Source organism: Lepidochelys kempii, chromosome 2 (assembly GCF_965140265.1).
Source record: "Lepidochelys kempii isolate rLepKem1 chromosome 2, rLepKem1.hap2, whole genome shotgun sequence".
NCBI lineage: Eukaryota > Metazoa > Chordata > Testudines > Cheloniidae > Lepidochelys > Lepidochelys kempii.
This window is the reverse complement of record NC_133257.1, coordinates 194,339,812-194,352,526: the sequence shown is the minus strand read 5'-3', so window position 1 is coordinate 194,352,526 and position 12,715 is coordinate 194,339,812. Positions and strand designations below refer to the sequence as shown.

Sequence of the window (12,715 nt, the reverse complement as noted above, 5' to 3'; positions counted from 1 at the left end):
AGTAGAAATAGAGTAACCTCTGAATAATTTCCAGCACCTATTTGTTTTGAACTCCCAGAAACACCTTCAAGTCTGATGTTTGAAAGATGAAGTAACAAAAGATGTGCTAGGAGCACAGTGCCTGACTCTCTGCCTCCACACAAACAGTTTTCTTTTGGAAGAATCTGAGAGGACAATCCAATGGCTACTCATATGAGCTTTGCTATTTTTGGACCAAAAGAGAAAATTGTTTTTTATAAAAAAGATGATTCAGCCCCAATAAAGTGTGGATCTAAAGTATTATAGTTCCTAAAGAACGTAATTTACTTTCCAGCCTAAAAGCTCTAGTCCCTCAAATCAAATATTTTCCACCTTACTTGGAATATTCTGCTGAAGGCAAGAGCACCAAAAGCAAGACAGCCTTTCTATTGTAACTACGGCTGCCAAGTGATTAAAAAAATTAATCGTGATTAATCGCACGATTAAAAAAAGTAATCACGATTAATCATGCTGTTAAACAATAACAGAATACCATTTATTTAAATATTTTGGATGTTTCTAAATTTTCTACAATGTCAGACTTTGCAGGGGTTCTCAAACTAGGGTTCGGGACCCCTCAGGGGGTCGTGAGGTCATTACCTGGGGGTATCATCCTCCAAGACTTCTATAACAGGAGATATATGGCAGAATGAGGGTAAAACAGAGCAGGGAGACATACAATTCTCCCCCAAGGGAGTTCAGGCACAAATTTAGTTAACTCATTATCTTTTCTGATTTAGACACCTTTGAGAATGATTCTGATTAGGACAGATGTTCATACTACTGTCTCCAAGATGGGCTGAAAACACAAGCTGTGATAATCATAGAACTGGAATGGACCTTGAGAGGTCATCTAGTCCAGTCCTCCGCACTCAAGACAGGACTAAATATTATCTATACCATCCCTGACAGGTGTTTGTCCAACCTGCTCTTAAAAATCCCCAGTGATGGAGATTCCACAACCTTTCTGGGCAATTTATTCCAGTGCTTAACCACTCTGACAGTTAGGAAGTTTTTCCTAATATCCAACCTAAACTGCCCTTGCTGCAATTTAAGCCCATTGTTTCTTGTCCTATCCTCAGAGGTTAAGAAGAACAATTTTTCTCCCTCCTCCTTTTAACAACCTTTTATGTACTTGAAAACTGTTATGTCTCCTCTCAGTCTTCTCCTCTCCAGACTAAACAAACCCAATTTTTTCAATTTTCCCTCATAGGTCATGTTTTCTAGACCTTTTATCATTTTTGTTGCTCTTGTCTGGACTTTCTCCAATTGGTCCACATCTTTCCTGAAATGTGGTGCCCAGAACTGGGCACAATATTCCAGCTGATGAGGCCTAACCAGCGTGGAGTAGAGCAGAAGAATGACTTCTCATGTCTTGCTTACAATACTCCTGCTAATACATCCCAGAATGATGTTTGCTTTTTTTGCAACAGCGTTACACTGTTGACTCATATTTAGCTTGTGATTGACTATGATCCCCAGATCCCTTTCCGCAGTAATCCTTCGTAGGCAGTCATTTCCCATTTTGTATGTTTGCAACTGATTGTTCCTTTGTAAATAGAGTACTTTGCATTTGTCTTTATTGAATTTCATCCTATTTACTTCAGACCATTTCTCCAGTTTGTCCAGATCATTTTGAATTTTAATCCTATCCTCCAAAGCACTTGCAACCCCTCCCAGCTTGATATTGTCTGCAAACTTTGTAAGTGTACTCTCTATGCCATTATCTAAACTTTGATGAAGATATCGAACAGAATCAGACCCAGGACTGATCCCTGCAGGACCCCACTTGTTATGCCCTTCCAGGATGACTATGAATCTCTGGGAACGATTTTCCAACCAGTTATGCACCCACCTTATAGTAGCTCCATCTAGGTTGTATTTCCGTAGTTTATGAGAAGGTCATGCAAGACAGTATCAAAAGCCTTACTAAAGTCAAGATATACCACATCTACTGCTTCCCCCCATCCACAAGGCTTGTTATCCTGTCAAAGAAAGCTATCAGGTTGGTCTGACACGATTTGTTCTTGACAAATCCATGCTGACTTATTTATCACATTATCTCCTAGGTGGTTGCAAATAGATTTCTTAATTATTTGCTTCATTATTTTTCTGGATACAGAAGTTAAGCTGACTGGTCTGTAATTCCCCAGAATTATTATTTATTTCCCTTTCAATAGATGGGCACTATATTTGCCCTTTTCCATCTTCTGGAATGTCTCCCGTCTTCCATGACATTTCAAAGATAATTGCTAAAGGCTCAGATATCTCCTCAGTCAGCTCCTTGAGTATTCTAGGATGCATTTAATCAGGCCCGGGTGATTTGAAGACATCTAACTTGTCTAAGTAATTTTTGACTTGTTCTTTCCCTATTTTAGACTCTGATCCTACCTCATTTTAACTGGCATTCACTATGTTAGATGTCCAATCGCCACCAACCTTCTTGGTGAAAACTGAAACAAAGACGTCATTAAGCACCTCTGCCATTTCCACATTTTCTGTTCTTGTCTTTCCTTCCCTCATTGAGTAATGGGCCTACTCTGTCCTTGGTCTTACACTTGTTTCTAATGTATTTGTAGAATGTTTTCTTGTTTCTTTTTATGTCCTTAGCTAGTTTGATCTCGTTTTATGCCTTGGCTTTTCTAATTTTGTCCTTGCATACTTGCGTTATTTGTTTATATTCATCCTTTGTAATCTGACCGAGTTTCCACTTTTTGCAGAACTCTTTTTTGAGTTTTAGATAACTGAAGATCTCCTGGTTAAGCCAGGGTGGTCTCTTGCCATACTTCCTATCTTTCCTATGCAGTGGGATAGTTTGCTCGTGTCCTTAGTAATGTCTCTTTGAAAAACTGCCAACTGTCTTCAACTGTTTTTCCCCTTAGACTTGCTTCCCATGGGATTCTACCTACCAACTCACTGAGTTTGCTAAACTCTGCCTTTTTGAAATCCATTGTCTTTATCATGCTGTCCTCCCTTCTACCATTCCTTAGATTCATGAACCCTACCATTTCATGATCACTTTCACCCGAGTTGCCTCCACTTTCAAATTCTCAACCAGTTCCTCCCTATTTGTCAAAATCAAATCTAGAACAGCCTCCCCTGAGTAGCTTTCTCCACTTTCTGAAATAAAAAATTGTTTCCAATACATTCCAAGAACTTGTTGGATAATCTGTGCCCTGCCATGTTATTTTCCCAACAGATGTCTGAGTAGTTGAAGTCCCCCATCACCACGAAGTCCTGTGCTTTGGATGATTTTGTTAGTTGTTTAAAAAAAGTATCATCCACCTTTTCTTCCTGGTTTGGTGGTCTTTAGTAGACCCCTACCATGACATCACCATCATCATGACATAATGTTGCACAGTAGCATGGACCCAGCAGTATAAAACACAATTTTAGTACAATTTAACCTAAAAAAACCAAAACAAAACAAAAATCAAGAACTATATATAAATAGTTTAAAGAGTAAGGGCGGTTGAGATGAAAGGGGACAGACCTTGCTCTGTCAGCTTGAACAAATGAGGAGTCTCACTCAGGGACTGCATCTCTTTAAACCTCCTCACACTGCATGCTAGTACAAAATGTATTTTCCTCCTTAATTAACAGTGTTTATACATACAGCATATTATATCTCTGCTCCAGAAACATTAATTGTTTCAATTTGTTTGTGGGTTCAATTCAAGGTGTTTGCTTTGCCCACTGAAGTCCTTAATGGTTCGGTCATGTCGTGTGCACTTAAGAGCCTATGTCTGCCTCTCCTTGTGCCATTACCCAAGACGTAGGCAAGCTGTTGGTTCTTACATTTGTTTGTCTGGAGCAGGTCATTCTCAGTAGAGGGCCCTCAACTCTGGAACATGATTTTCTTCTTGGCCTGACAAGCAAAGTTTGCATTTTTTAGGGCACACTGAAAGGCCATAGATTTACTCTGATTTTTTTTTTTTTTAAAGGGGTAGTTGAATGTGATGGATTTTACTTTTTCTTTCTGATCTGGGGGATCAGGGAGTTTAGCTACTATTGAACATGTTTACTTAATGTTAATTTTACATGTAGCAAGAGGAATTTTGATTAGTGCACAATATCTATTTAAATAAGTAAGGTCAAGAAAATGGTAGCTTTATAATTCAGCACATAATTTCAGTTTTCTTCTTACACCTGTTCAGTGCAGAGAGTGAATGCTAAAATGTCAAAACGCAACGTATACATTATCTTAGTTTTACCTGCTTCTGCAAATTCACAAAAAGGAACTCCTGGTCTCTCTTCCTTGGAGTCTCTTGTTAGTATGTCAGCAACATATACACTCAATTTCTGAAGGTCACCAAAATTTTCACATCCTATTCTCATATTAACATACAAAGTTCCCAATTTGGCCCAGTCACTTTTTTCTTTACAGTGCTGTTAAAAGTCAAATAATAAATGTAAATAAGCTTGCTATAAAACATGATACAGTTATTAGTTATTATAACTCTGATGGTACAGCTGGCAGGAACTATTAGGTGTTCAAAATGCACCTTGTGCAAATTCTCCTCTTATATTCTCAAATATGTTATCTAACCGTCTGAACATTTCCCCCAATGATGTCTCAACCAGCTTTTATAGTAGACTGTTTTATTGCTCTTATTTTGTCTAGATCAGATAAGAAAGTTAGTTTTTCCTAACTTTAATTTAAAAACAGTAATTCTTGTAATACATCTGACTAGCCACAAGTAGGTCATCCCCTCTTTTGTATTATTTCCTTTCAAATTTTCATACTGTTTTAACTCCATTTCTCTATGATTCTATTAGTATCTCCTCAAGTATCATGTCTGCCAACCCTGTTTTCTTTGTCATTCTTCATGCTGTTTATTTCCAGCCTTTTTAAAGTGAAAACCCCCTAACTGAACGAAAATGAGGTCCCCATCACTACTGGCAAAGGAACATTAATAGTATTATATGCAATACCTCAGTATGCACATTCCAGGTATTTTGTTATAGCCTCACATTACAAGTTTTTATAATCTGCTTTCCATGTCTGTTATGCACGTTCAACCAACTCAAATGTTTTTCTGCAATGTTTCTATCACATTCTCCCATTTACTATTTTTGTTTAATATTGACCCTTTCCAAATGTATACAATTAGAGTTGTTTATCAAACCAGCCCTTCAAAATGTAAGTCTTTATTTTTCTTGTAGCATATATTGTGTTTGCTATACATGGAATTTCTGAATCATCTGAAAATTTGATCAAACTGATAGCCTCAAAAACCAGATAAATTTATAAACATATTTAATATCTTTTTCCAAAACATACACTCAAAGTTCAGTTCTACTCTGAAAAGTGACTTTAGAAGTGGTATTGTATGGTTTCATGTTTAGTGTGTCTCCATTTTCACACTGAATTTACTCAGTTTTACAAGTAAAGCATTATTAGAAGTAACATTTTCACTTGAAAATTGAGCAAATGTCATTTGGAAATAACTGATAAAAAACAAACCTCTTAATGTATATTTGTTTGAACAGACACACTTTTCAGAGAACGATCACACATATATATCAGTTCTGGCGTATTTACTGCCCTCTAGGCAGATTAGGGCCTGGTCTACACTAGGAAATTAGGTCAGCATAACTATGTTGCTCAGGGGTGTGAAAATAGACATGCTGAGGGACGCAGTAAAACTGACCTAAGGTCTGGTGTAGACAGCACTAGGTCAGCGGGAGAATGCTCTCATCAACCTAGCTACCACCTCTCGGGGAGGTAGAGTACCTTCGCCAATGGGAGAAGCCCTCCCATTGGCACAGGTAGTGTCTTCACTGAAGTGCTCCAGTGGTGCAGCTGTCTCACTGTAATGGTTTATGTGCAGACAAGCCCGAGGGGTAGGTTTGAGGTTCAAAACCAGCCAATAACTACACAAGCTGGAACTCAGCTGCCCCTTCAAAACAGTTAGTTATACCATTTCCTATTTGAAATACAGGAATAAAGAGAATGGCGTTTGTTCCCAGAAAAAATGGTTACCTACCTTTCATAACTGTTGTTCTTCAAGATGTGTTGCTCATGTCCATTCCAAGTAGATCTCTGTGCACACGTGCACAGTCGTTGGAAGGTTTTTCCCTAGCGGTACCCATTGGGTCAGCTGTAGAGCTGCCTGGAGCAGTGCCTTTATGGCACTGTATATAGGTCCCTGATGACCCGCCGCCTCTTCAGTTCTATCTTGCTGGATACTCTAAGAGAGGGAAGGCGCAGGGGGTGGGGGTGAGTGTCCTTGGAATGGACATGAACAGCACATCTCAAAGAACAAGTTACGAAAGGTAGGTAACTGTTTTTTCTTCAAGTGATTGCTCATGTCAATTCCAAGTAGGTGACTCCCAAGCAGTCCTCTGGAGAAGTCAGAGTTCACCAACTTGCAGACTGAAGCACTGCTCTACCAAATGCGGCATTGTCTCTAGCCTGCTGAGTGATGGTGTAGTGCAACATAAAGGTGTGAATCAACAACCACGTTACAGCCCTGCAGATGTCCTGAATGGGGGCCTGAGCCAGGAACATGGCAGAGGAAGTTTCCACTCTTGTAGAGTGCGCTGTCAATGGTGGAGCCGGAATGTTTGCCAAGTCATAGTACATCCTGATACAGGCTGTGACCCAAGAGGAGATTCTTTGGGATGAAACAGGAAGACCTTTCATCCTCTCAGCAATGGCCACGAAGAGCTGCGTCGACCTTCTAAACGGCTTTGTCCGCTCAATGTAAAAAGCTAGCATGCATCTAACATACAGGGAATGGAGCATGCGTTCCCTGTTATCAGCATGTGGTTTGAGGCAGAACACCGCCAGAAAGATGTCCTGATTCACATGAAATTGCGAGACTACCTTTGGGAGGAAAGCTGGGTGTTGTCATAACTGCACCTTGTCCTTATAAAACACGGAATAAAGGGGCTCGGACGTCAGAGGCTTGAGCTCAGACACTCTTCTGGCCAATATTATAGCCACTAGGAACGCTACTTTCCACAAAAGGTAAAGGAGAGAACAAATTACCAGAGGCTCGAAGGGAGGGCCCATCAGCCTAGAGAGCACCAAATTGAGAACCCATGGGGGGATTGGTTGCTTGAAGGTACAGTCTCTCTACACCCTTGAGAGAAGGGCCAATGATAGGGCTAGCAAACACTGAAGTGGTCCACTGCACCGGGGTGGAAAGCTGAAATCACAGCCAGGTGAATCTTTATTGACGATACTGCCAACCCCTGCTGCTTTTAACAGGAGTAAATAGTCCAGGATGAAGGGAATTGAGGTCTGCAATGGAGGAGTGCCCTTCTGAAGTGACCAAATGGAAAACCTCTTCCACTTAGCCAGATAAGTGGCATGAGTGGAAGGCTTTCTGCTGTTGAGGAGAACCTCCCTAACTGAGTCTGAGCATGCAAGCTCCAACAGGTTTAGCCATGGAGTTTCCATGCCGTGAGGTGGACAGACTCCATGTTTGGGTGCTAGAGGCGGCCGTGGTCCTGGGTGATCAAGTCCGGAACCAGGAGCGGAGTTATAAGTGTGTCCACAGACAGGTCCAGCAGTGCTGATGCGGCCACGGCAGAGCTATCAAGATTAATGACGCTTTGTCCTGTCAGACCTTGATGAGGATGAGACCTTTGTGGATGAGACAGAACGGTGGGAATGCATACAGCAGGCACCCTTTTCAGAAAAGGAGGAAGGCGTCCATGAGCAAGCCTTCACTGTGATTCGGGAAGGAGCAGAACTGCTGACACTTCCGTTGTGTCCTGTTCATGAGACAACAGGGAGAGCCCCATCTTTGGAAAATACTGATGGCAACATCCGGGCGAAGAGACCAAACATGGCCGTGAAAGGACCTGCTGAGGTGGTCAGCTAGTTCGTTCTGTGAACCCAGAAGGTACGAGGCCTCCAATTGTAGTGAGCAGGCAATGCAAAATTCCCACAGCTTGAGGGCTTCCTGACACAGGGGGGAGGAGCGAGCACCATCCTGTCTGTTTATATAAACATCGCTGTGGTGTTGTCCGTCAATACTGACGCACATCTGCCCTGAAAATGGGTTTGAAATGTATGGCAAGAAAGGCACACTGCACGCAGCTCCTTGATGTTGATAATGCAGCAAAAGTTCTGCCTGGGACCATAGACCTTGAGTCCTGAGGTCGCCTAAGTGCACCTCCCACCCCATCTGTCAAGGTTCCTTTCTCACTCTGAACTCTACAGATACAGCAGGGGGACCTGCTTGAAAACCCCCTAAGCTTATTTTTACCAGCTTAGGTTAAAACTTCCCCAAGGTACAAACTATTTTATCTTTTGCCCTTGGATTTATTTGCTGCCACCACCAAGCGTCTAACAGCTATATAACAGGGAAAGAGCTCACTTGGAAACGTCTTCCCCCCCCAAACCCTACACCCCCTTTCCTGGGGAAGGCTTAATAAAAATCCTCACCAATTTGCATAGGGGAACACAGACCCAAATCCTTGGATCTTAAGAACAATGAAAAAGCAATCAGGTTCTTAAAAGAAGAATTTTAATAGAAGTAAAAAAATCACCTCTGTAAAATCAGGATGGTAAATACCTGATTCGAAACAGAGAATCCCTCTAGCCAAAACCTTAAGTTACAAAAAGACAAAAACAGGAATATACATTCCATTCAGCACAGCTTATTTTCTCAGCCATTTAAACAAAACAGAATCTAATGCATATCTAACTAGATTACTTACTAAGTTCTAAGACTCCATTCCTTTTCTGTTCCCGGCAAAAGCATCACACAGACAGAGAGAACCTTTGTTTTGTTGGATCATATTAAAGAAGTTCTGTATTAAAATCACAAATGAGTTTGATTCCCCATTGTTTAAATTCCAGGGTATTACTAATTAAGAGGTCTCTTGGTTTTTGGTACTGTTTCTCTCCCTTTATGTGTGAAACTTGCAAGTTGCTAGTTGTTTTAGTACATTCTAAGACAGAGCCTGTTCTCAAAGCAATTCTTTGTAACAACAACTATTCATATAGAGAGAGACTCAAAGGAATACTCTGTAACAATAGAAACAGCACCCAGACACTCCCCGCCCTTTTGCTGTATTCATCTCGCTTTGTTAACAATTGTGATTAAAATAGAGATAGAGGATGTATGTGGATGGATGCTTGGTGTGGATAATAACTGAATGATCAGGGAGGTGCCAGCCTAAGAATGCAGTGTCCATTGGCTGAAGAAGGCGTCAAGTGGAAATAACCAGAGGACCCCTGGAGGACAGACTGGAATCTACTCAACAGCCTCAAGAATGGGAGAACCAAAGAACAAGATAACATCTGGCAGCATGGAGCCTTCAGGAATGTGACATCTGCTGACTGATTCAACAACAGCATGATGAAGCAATTCCCACAGACTGGCATAGGAAGTAATTCCTATAAAAATGGACTCTAGAAGCTGAGAACTTTGGAGTCTGATTCTGCAAACCAACTTCCAGGAGCATCAGATGTGCATCTGACAAGGCCCTGCTCCCTCCTCATGTCCAGGCCACCTGGCCAGTGGCTTGGCATGAGCAACTCTAAGGCTGGTAACTATGATAACAACCTTGCAGAACCTGTGTGTGTATGAATGAATGTGTGAATAAATATGGAATGGAATGTTATAGCTATAAACTAACTGCTTACTATGATTCTTTTTGTATTCACAATAAATGTGGTATTTTGCCTTTCCCCCTTTAATAAGATCCTTCTGGTTTTTATTTTATTGGTGTAACAGTTTCTCCCCCCCCGCAGCTTTGAAACTATCTTGTCTCCCCATTGGTCATTTTGGTCAGGTGCCAGCGAGGTTATCCTAGCTTCTTAACCCTTTATAGGTGAAAGGGTTTTTCCTCTGGCCAGGAGAGATTTTAAAGGTGTTTACCCTTCCCTTTATATTTATGACACCATTGCTGAAACATCCTTGACTAGTGACAGCGTCAGCTGAGGTTTGGAGAAGGGTATTACTGCACATAGTGTTTGTGGGTCAAGCCACCACCAGAGGGACTCGAGAACCTGAGGGGTAAGCATGTCCAGATGGTCTCGGTTCAGCCTGTAGACCTGGGCCAGCCAACCCTGAAGGGGACAAAGCTGCAGTCTGGCGTGCTGTACCACATATGTGCAAGCAGCCATATGTTCCAGTAATTTTAGGCAATCCCGCACCATTGTGGTGGGGAATCTCCTGACACTCATGGCAAGGAAATGAGTTTCCGGAAGAAAAGCCCTGGCCTGGGTGGAGTCTAGCAGGGCTCTGATAAACTCTATCCTCTAAGTGGGGGTTATAGTTGACTTTGCCATGTTCAGAATGAGGCCAAGCCCGAGGAATGTCATGAGCACCAGACTCTCATGGGCCTCCACTTGGGCCTGAGATTGACCCTTGATTAGCCAGTTGTCCAGGTAGGGAAATACCTGCACCTGCTGCTTCCGTAGGAATGCTGCCATGACTGCCATGCACTTGGTGAATACCCGAGGGGTGCTGAGAGGCCGAAGGGGAGGACCATGAACCAGTAGTGGGTGGTGTTTACCATGAATCTAAGAAATCTTCTGTGGGATGGAATTACGGAGATGTGAAAATATGTGTCCTTCAAGTCTAGGGCGGCGTACCAGTACCCCAGATCCAGAGAGGGGATGATGGACGCCAGGGAGACCATGCGGAACTTCAGCTTCTTCATGAATCTGCTGAGGTTTCGCAGGTCTAAAATAGGCCTGAACCCACCCTTGGCCTTGGGAATTAGGAAATAACGGGAGAGAAACCCTTGCCCCTGAATTCCAGAGGGATCTCCTCTACTGCCCCGAGATGTAGGAGCACTTGCACCTCCTGCACTAGAAGTTGCTTGTGAGAAAGGTCCCTGAAGAGGGATGGGGCGGGTGGGTTGAGAATATCCCAATTCTGCCATGCTCAGGACCCACCGGTTTGAGGTTATTTGGGCCAAACCACGGTAGAAAAGAGACAGACTGTTCACAAAAGGTGGGAAAGGATCCGGGACGTGGACTGGTGCATTGCCCCTGGGCACACCTTCAAAAGTTTTACTGAAGCCGGAGACTGCCTCGTCAAGCCTTTGCCCTGGTTCGAGGATGACTGAGGAGGCCTTTGCCTATTACTCATACCCCATTTCCTGCTATAGTCCTATCTCTGCTGAGAGGGGTAGAAGCGAGGCTGGGGCTGAGGCTTAAAATGCTTCCTCTGTGGGGCTGGCATGTGGAGGCCCACTGACTTTAAGGTTGCCCTAGAGTCTTTTAAGCTATGAAGCCTAGAATCCATCTTTTCTGCGAACAGACCTGAGCTGTCAAAGGGCAAGTCCTGAACGGTCTGCTGTACCTCTGGTGGGAGGCCTGACACCTGCAGCCACAAGCTTCAGCACATAACAATGGCAGTGGACATTGTGCGGGTGGCCAAGTTCACCGCAGCTTGCAAGGAAGTCCTTGCAATCGCCTTACCCTCGTTGATAACAACTCCAAAGCTGGAACGGGAACCTGTTGGCAGGAGCTCCTAAAACTTGGACAGAGAGTTCCAAGAATTAAAATGATAGCAGCTGAGCACCCGCTTGCTGATTAGCAATTTGAAGCTGGAGCCCCCCCGATGGAATAGACCTTACGGCCAAAGAGGTCCAGCTTCTTTGCCTCTTTGGATTTTGGCGGAGGGCCTTGCTGTCCTTGCCTTTTCTTGGTGTTGGCCACGTACACTATCAACATACCCGATTGAGGGTGGATGAAGAGGTATTCATACCCCTTGGAGGGTACAAAGTATTTTCTTTCTACCCCTTGCAGTGGGCAGAATAGAGGCGGGAGTTTGGCAGAGGATCTTTGTGATATTACGAATGGACTTGATCAAGGAAAAGGCCACCCTTGACAGCCCTTCTGGCGTCAGAATATCCACCATGGGATCTGTCTTCTGACACCTCCTCTGCATGAAGACCTAGGTTTTGAGCTACTCTTCTAAGCAGCTCTTGATAAGCCCTATTGTCCATGGCTGGCAAAGAGGCAGACAAGCCTGCTACTGCCTTGTCTGGGGAAGAAGATGAAGATGCCCCTATGGGCACAGGTTCCTCCTGACCCTCCAATTCATGGGGTTCCTCCCTACCATGATGCAGTCTATATGGTGGCAGGCATGGTGCCAGCTGTCAACTGTGGTGCCGGGTTGGGTGTCAGGTTCCGATCCTTTTGGAGGTTCCCTTACCATTGAGGAAGATGGGGGCCCCCGCCTGTCTGAGGCAACAGACAAGAACCTGGAGCTTCGGAGCCTGCCATTGAGAAGGCCAGAGTATCATAGGGACCTGGTGTGCCTCCTCCCGCTGGGAACGAGAATGGTGCTGGCTCTACCTGGAGATATATGACTCCAATTCCAAAGTGGAGTCCGACCTTGAGGACCACGGGGGTGCTGTGAGGGATGGTGCTGTAGAGCGGTGCCAAGGAGAATGGTGCCCCGGTGAGGGGGACCATTGCCAAAGCATGGCCGGGTTGCCCTTGGAGAGAATTGTCCCCTTGTGCAGTGCCGGCACTGGTTCCGGTGCCATAGACTGCTGGGCCGTCTCCTCTATAAGGTCCCTTGTGGCCTCAAATGTATCTGGGGTAGATGGCATATCCAACTCCCTCACCTGGCTCTCCCACGCCAGGGAGTCCAATAGGACTCAACGGTCCTGCCTGAGTGACCAGAGTCAATAGTGCCAGTTTCGCCTGAGCTGAATGTCCCAGCACAGGATGCACTCTGCGGGCCCCATTGTGCTCCACGGCTTTAAC

The 12,715-nt window shown here is 43.8% G+C and overlaps 1 protein-coding gene across 13 annotated transcripts in view; it reads right to left on the bottom strand.

Moving 5' to 3' along the window:
- TOPAZ1 (testis and ovary specific TOPAZ 1) overlaps positions 1 to 12,715 on the bottom strand; it is a 99,143-nt gene that overhangs the window by 28,719 nt on the left and 57,709 nt on the right. For 7 of the 13 annotated variants that reach the window (XM_073333336.1, XM_073333333.1, XM_073333335.1 and 4 more), the window contains one exon: positions 4,233 to 4,407. The exons of 5 other annotated variants lie outside the window; for them this stretch is intronic. In XM_073333336.1, the coding sequence (XP_073189437.1) occupies positions 4,233 to 4,407 (175 nt within the window). Of the gene's footprint in view, positions 1 to 4,232; positions 4,408 to 12,715 lie in introns of those variants that run through there. One more of the 13 variants, XM_073333341.1, reaches the window with a different exon arrangement.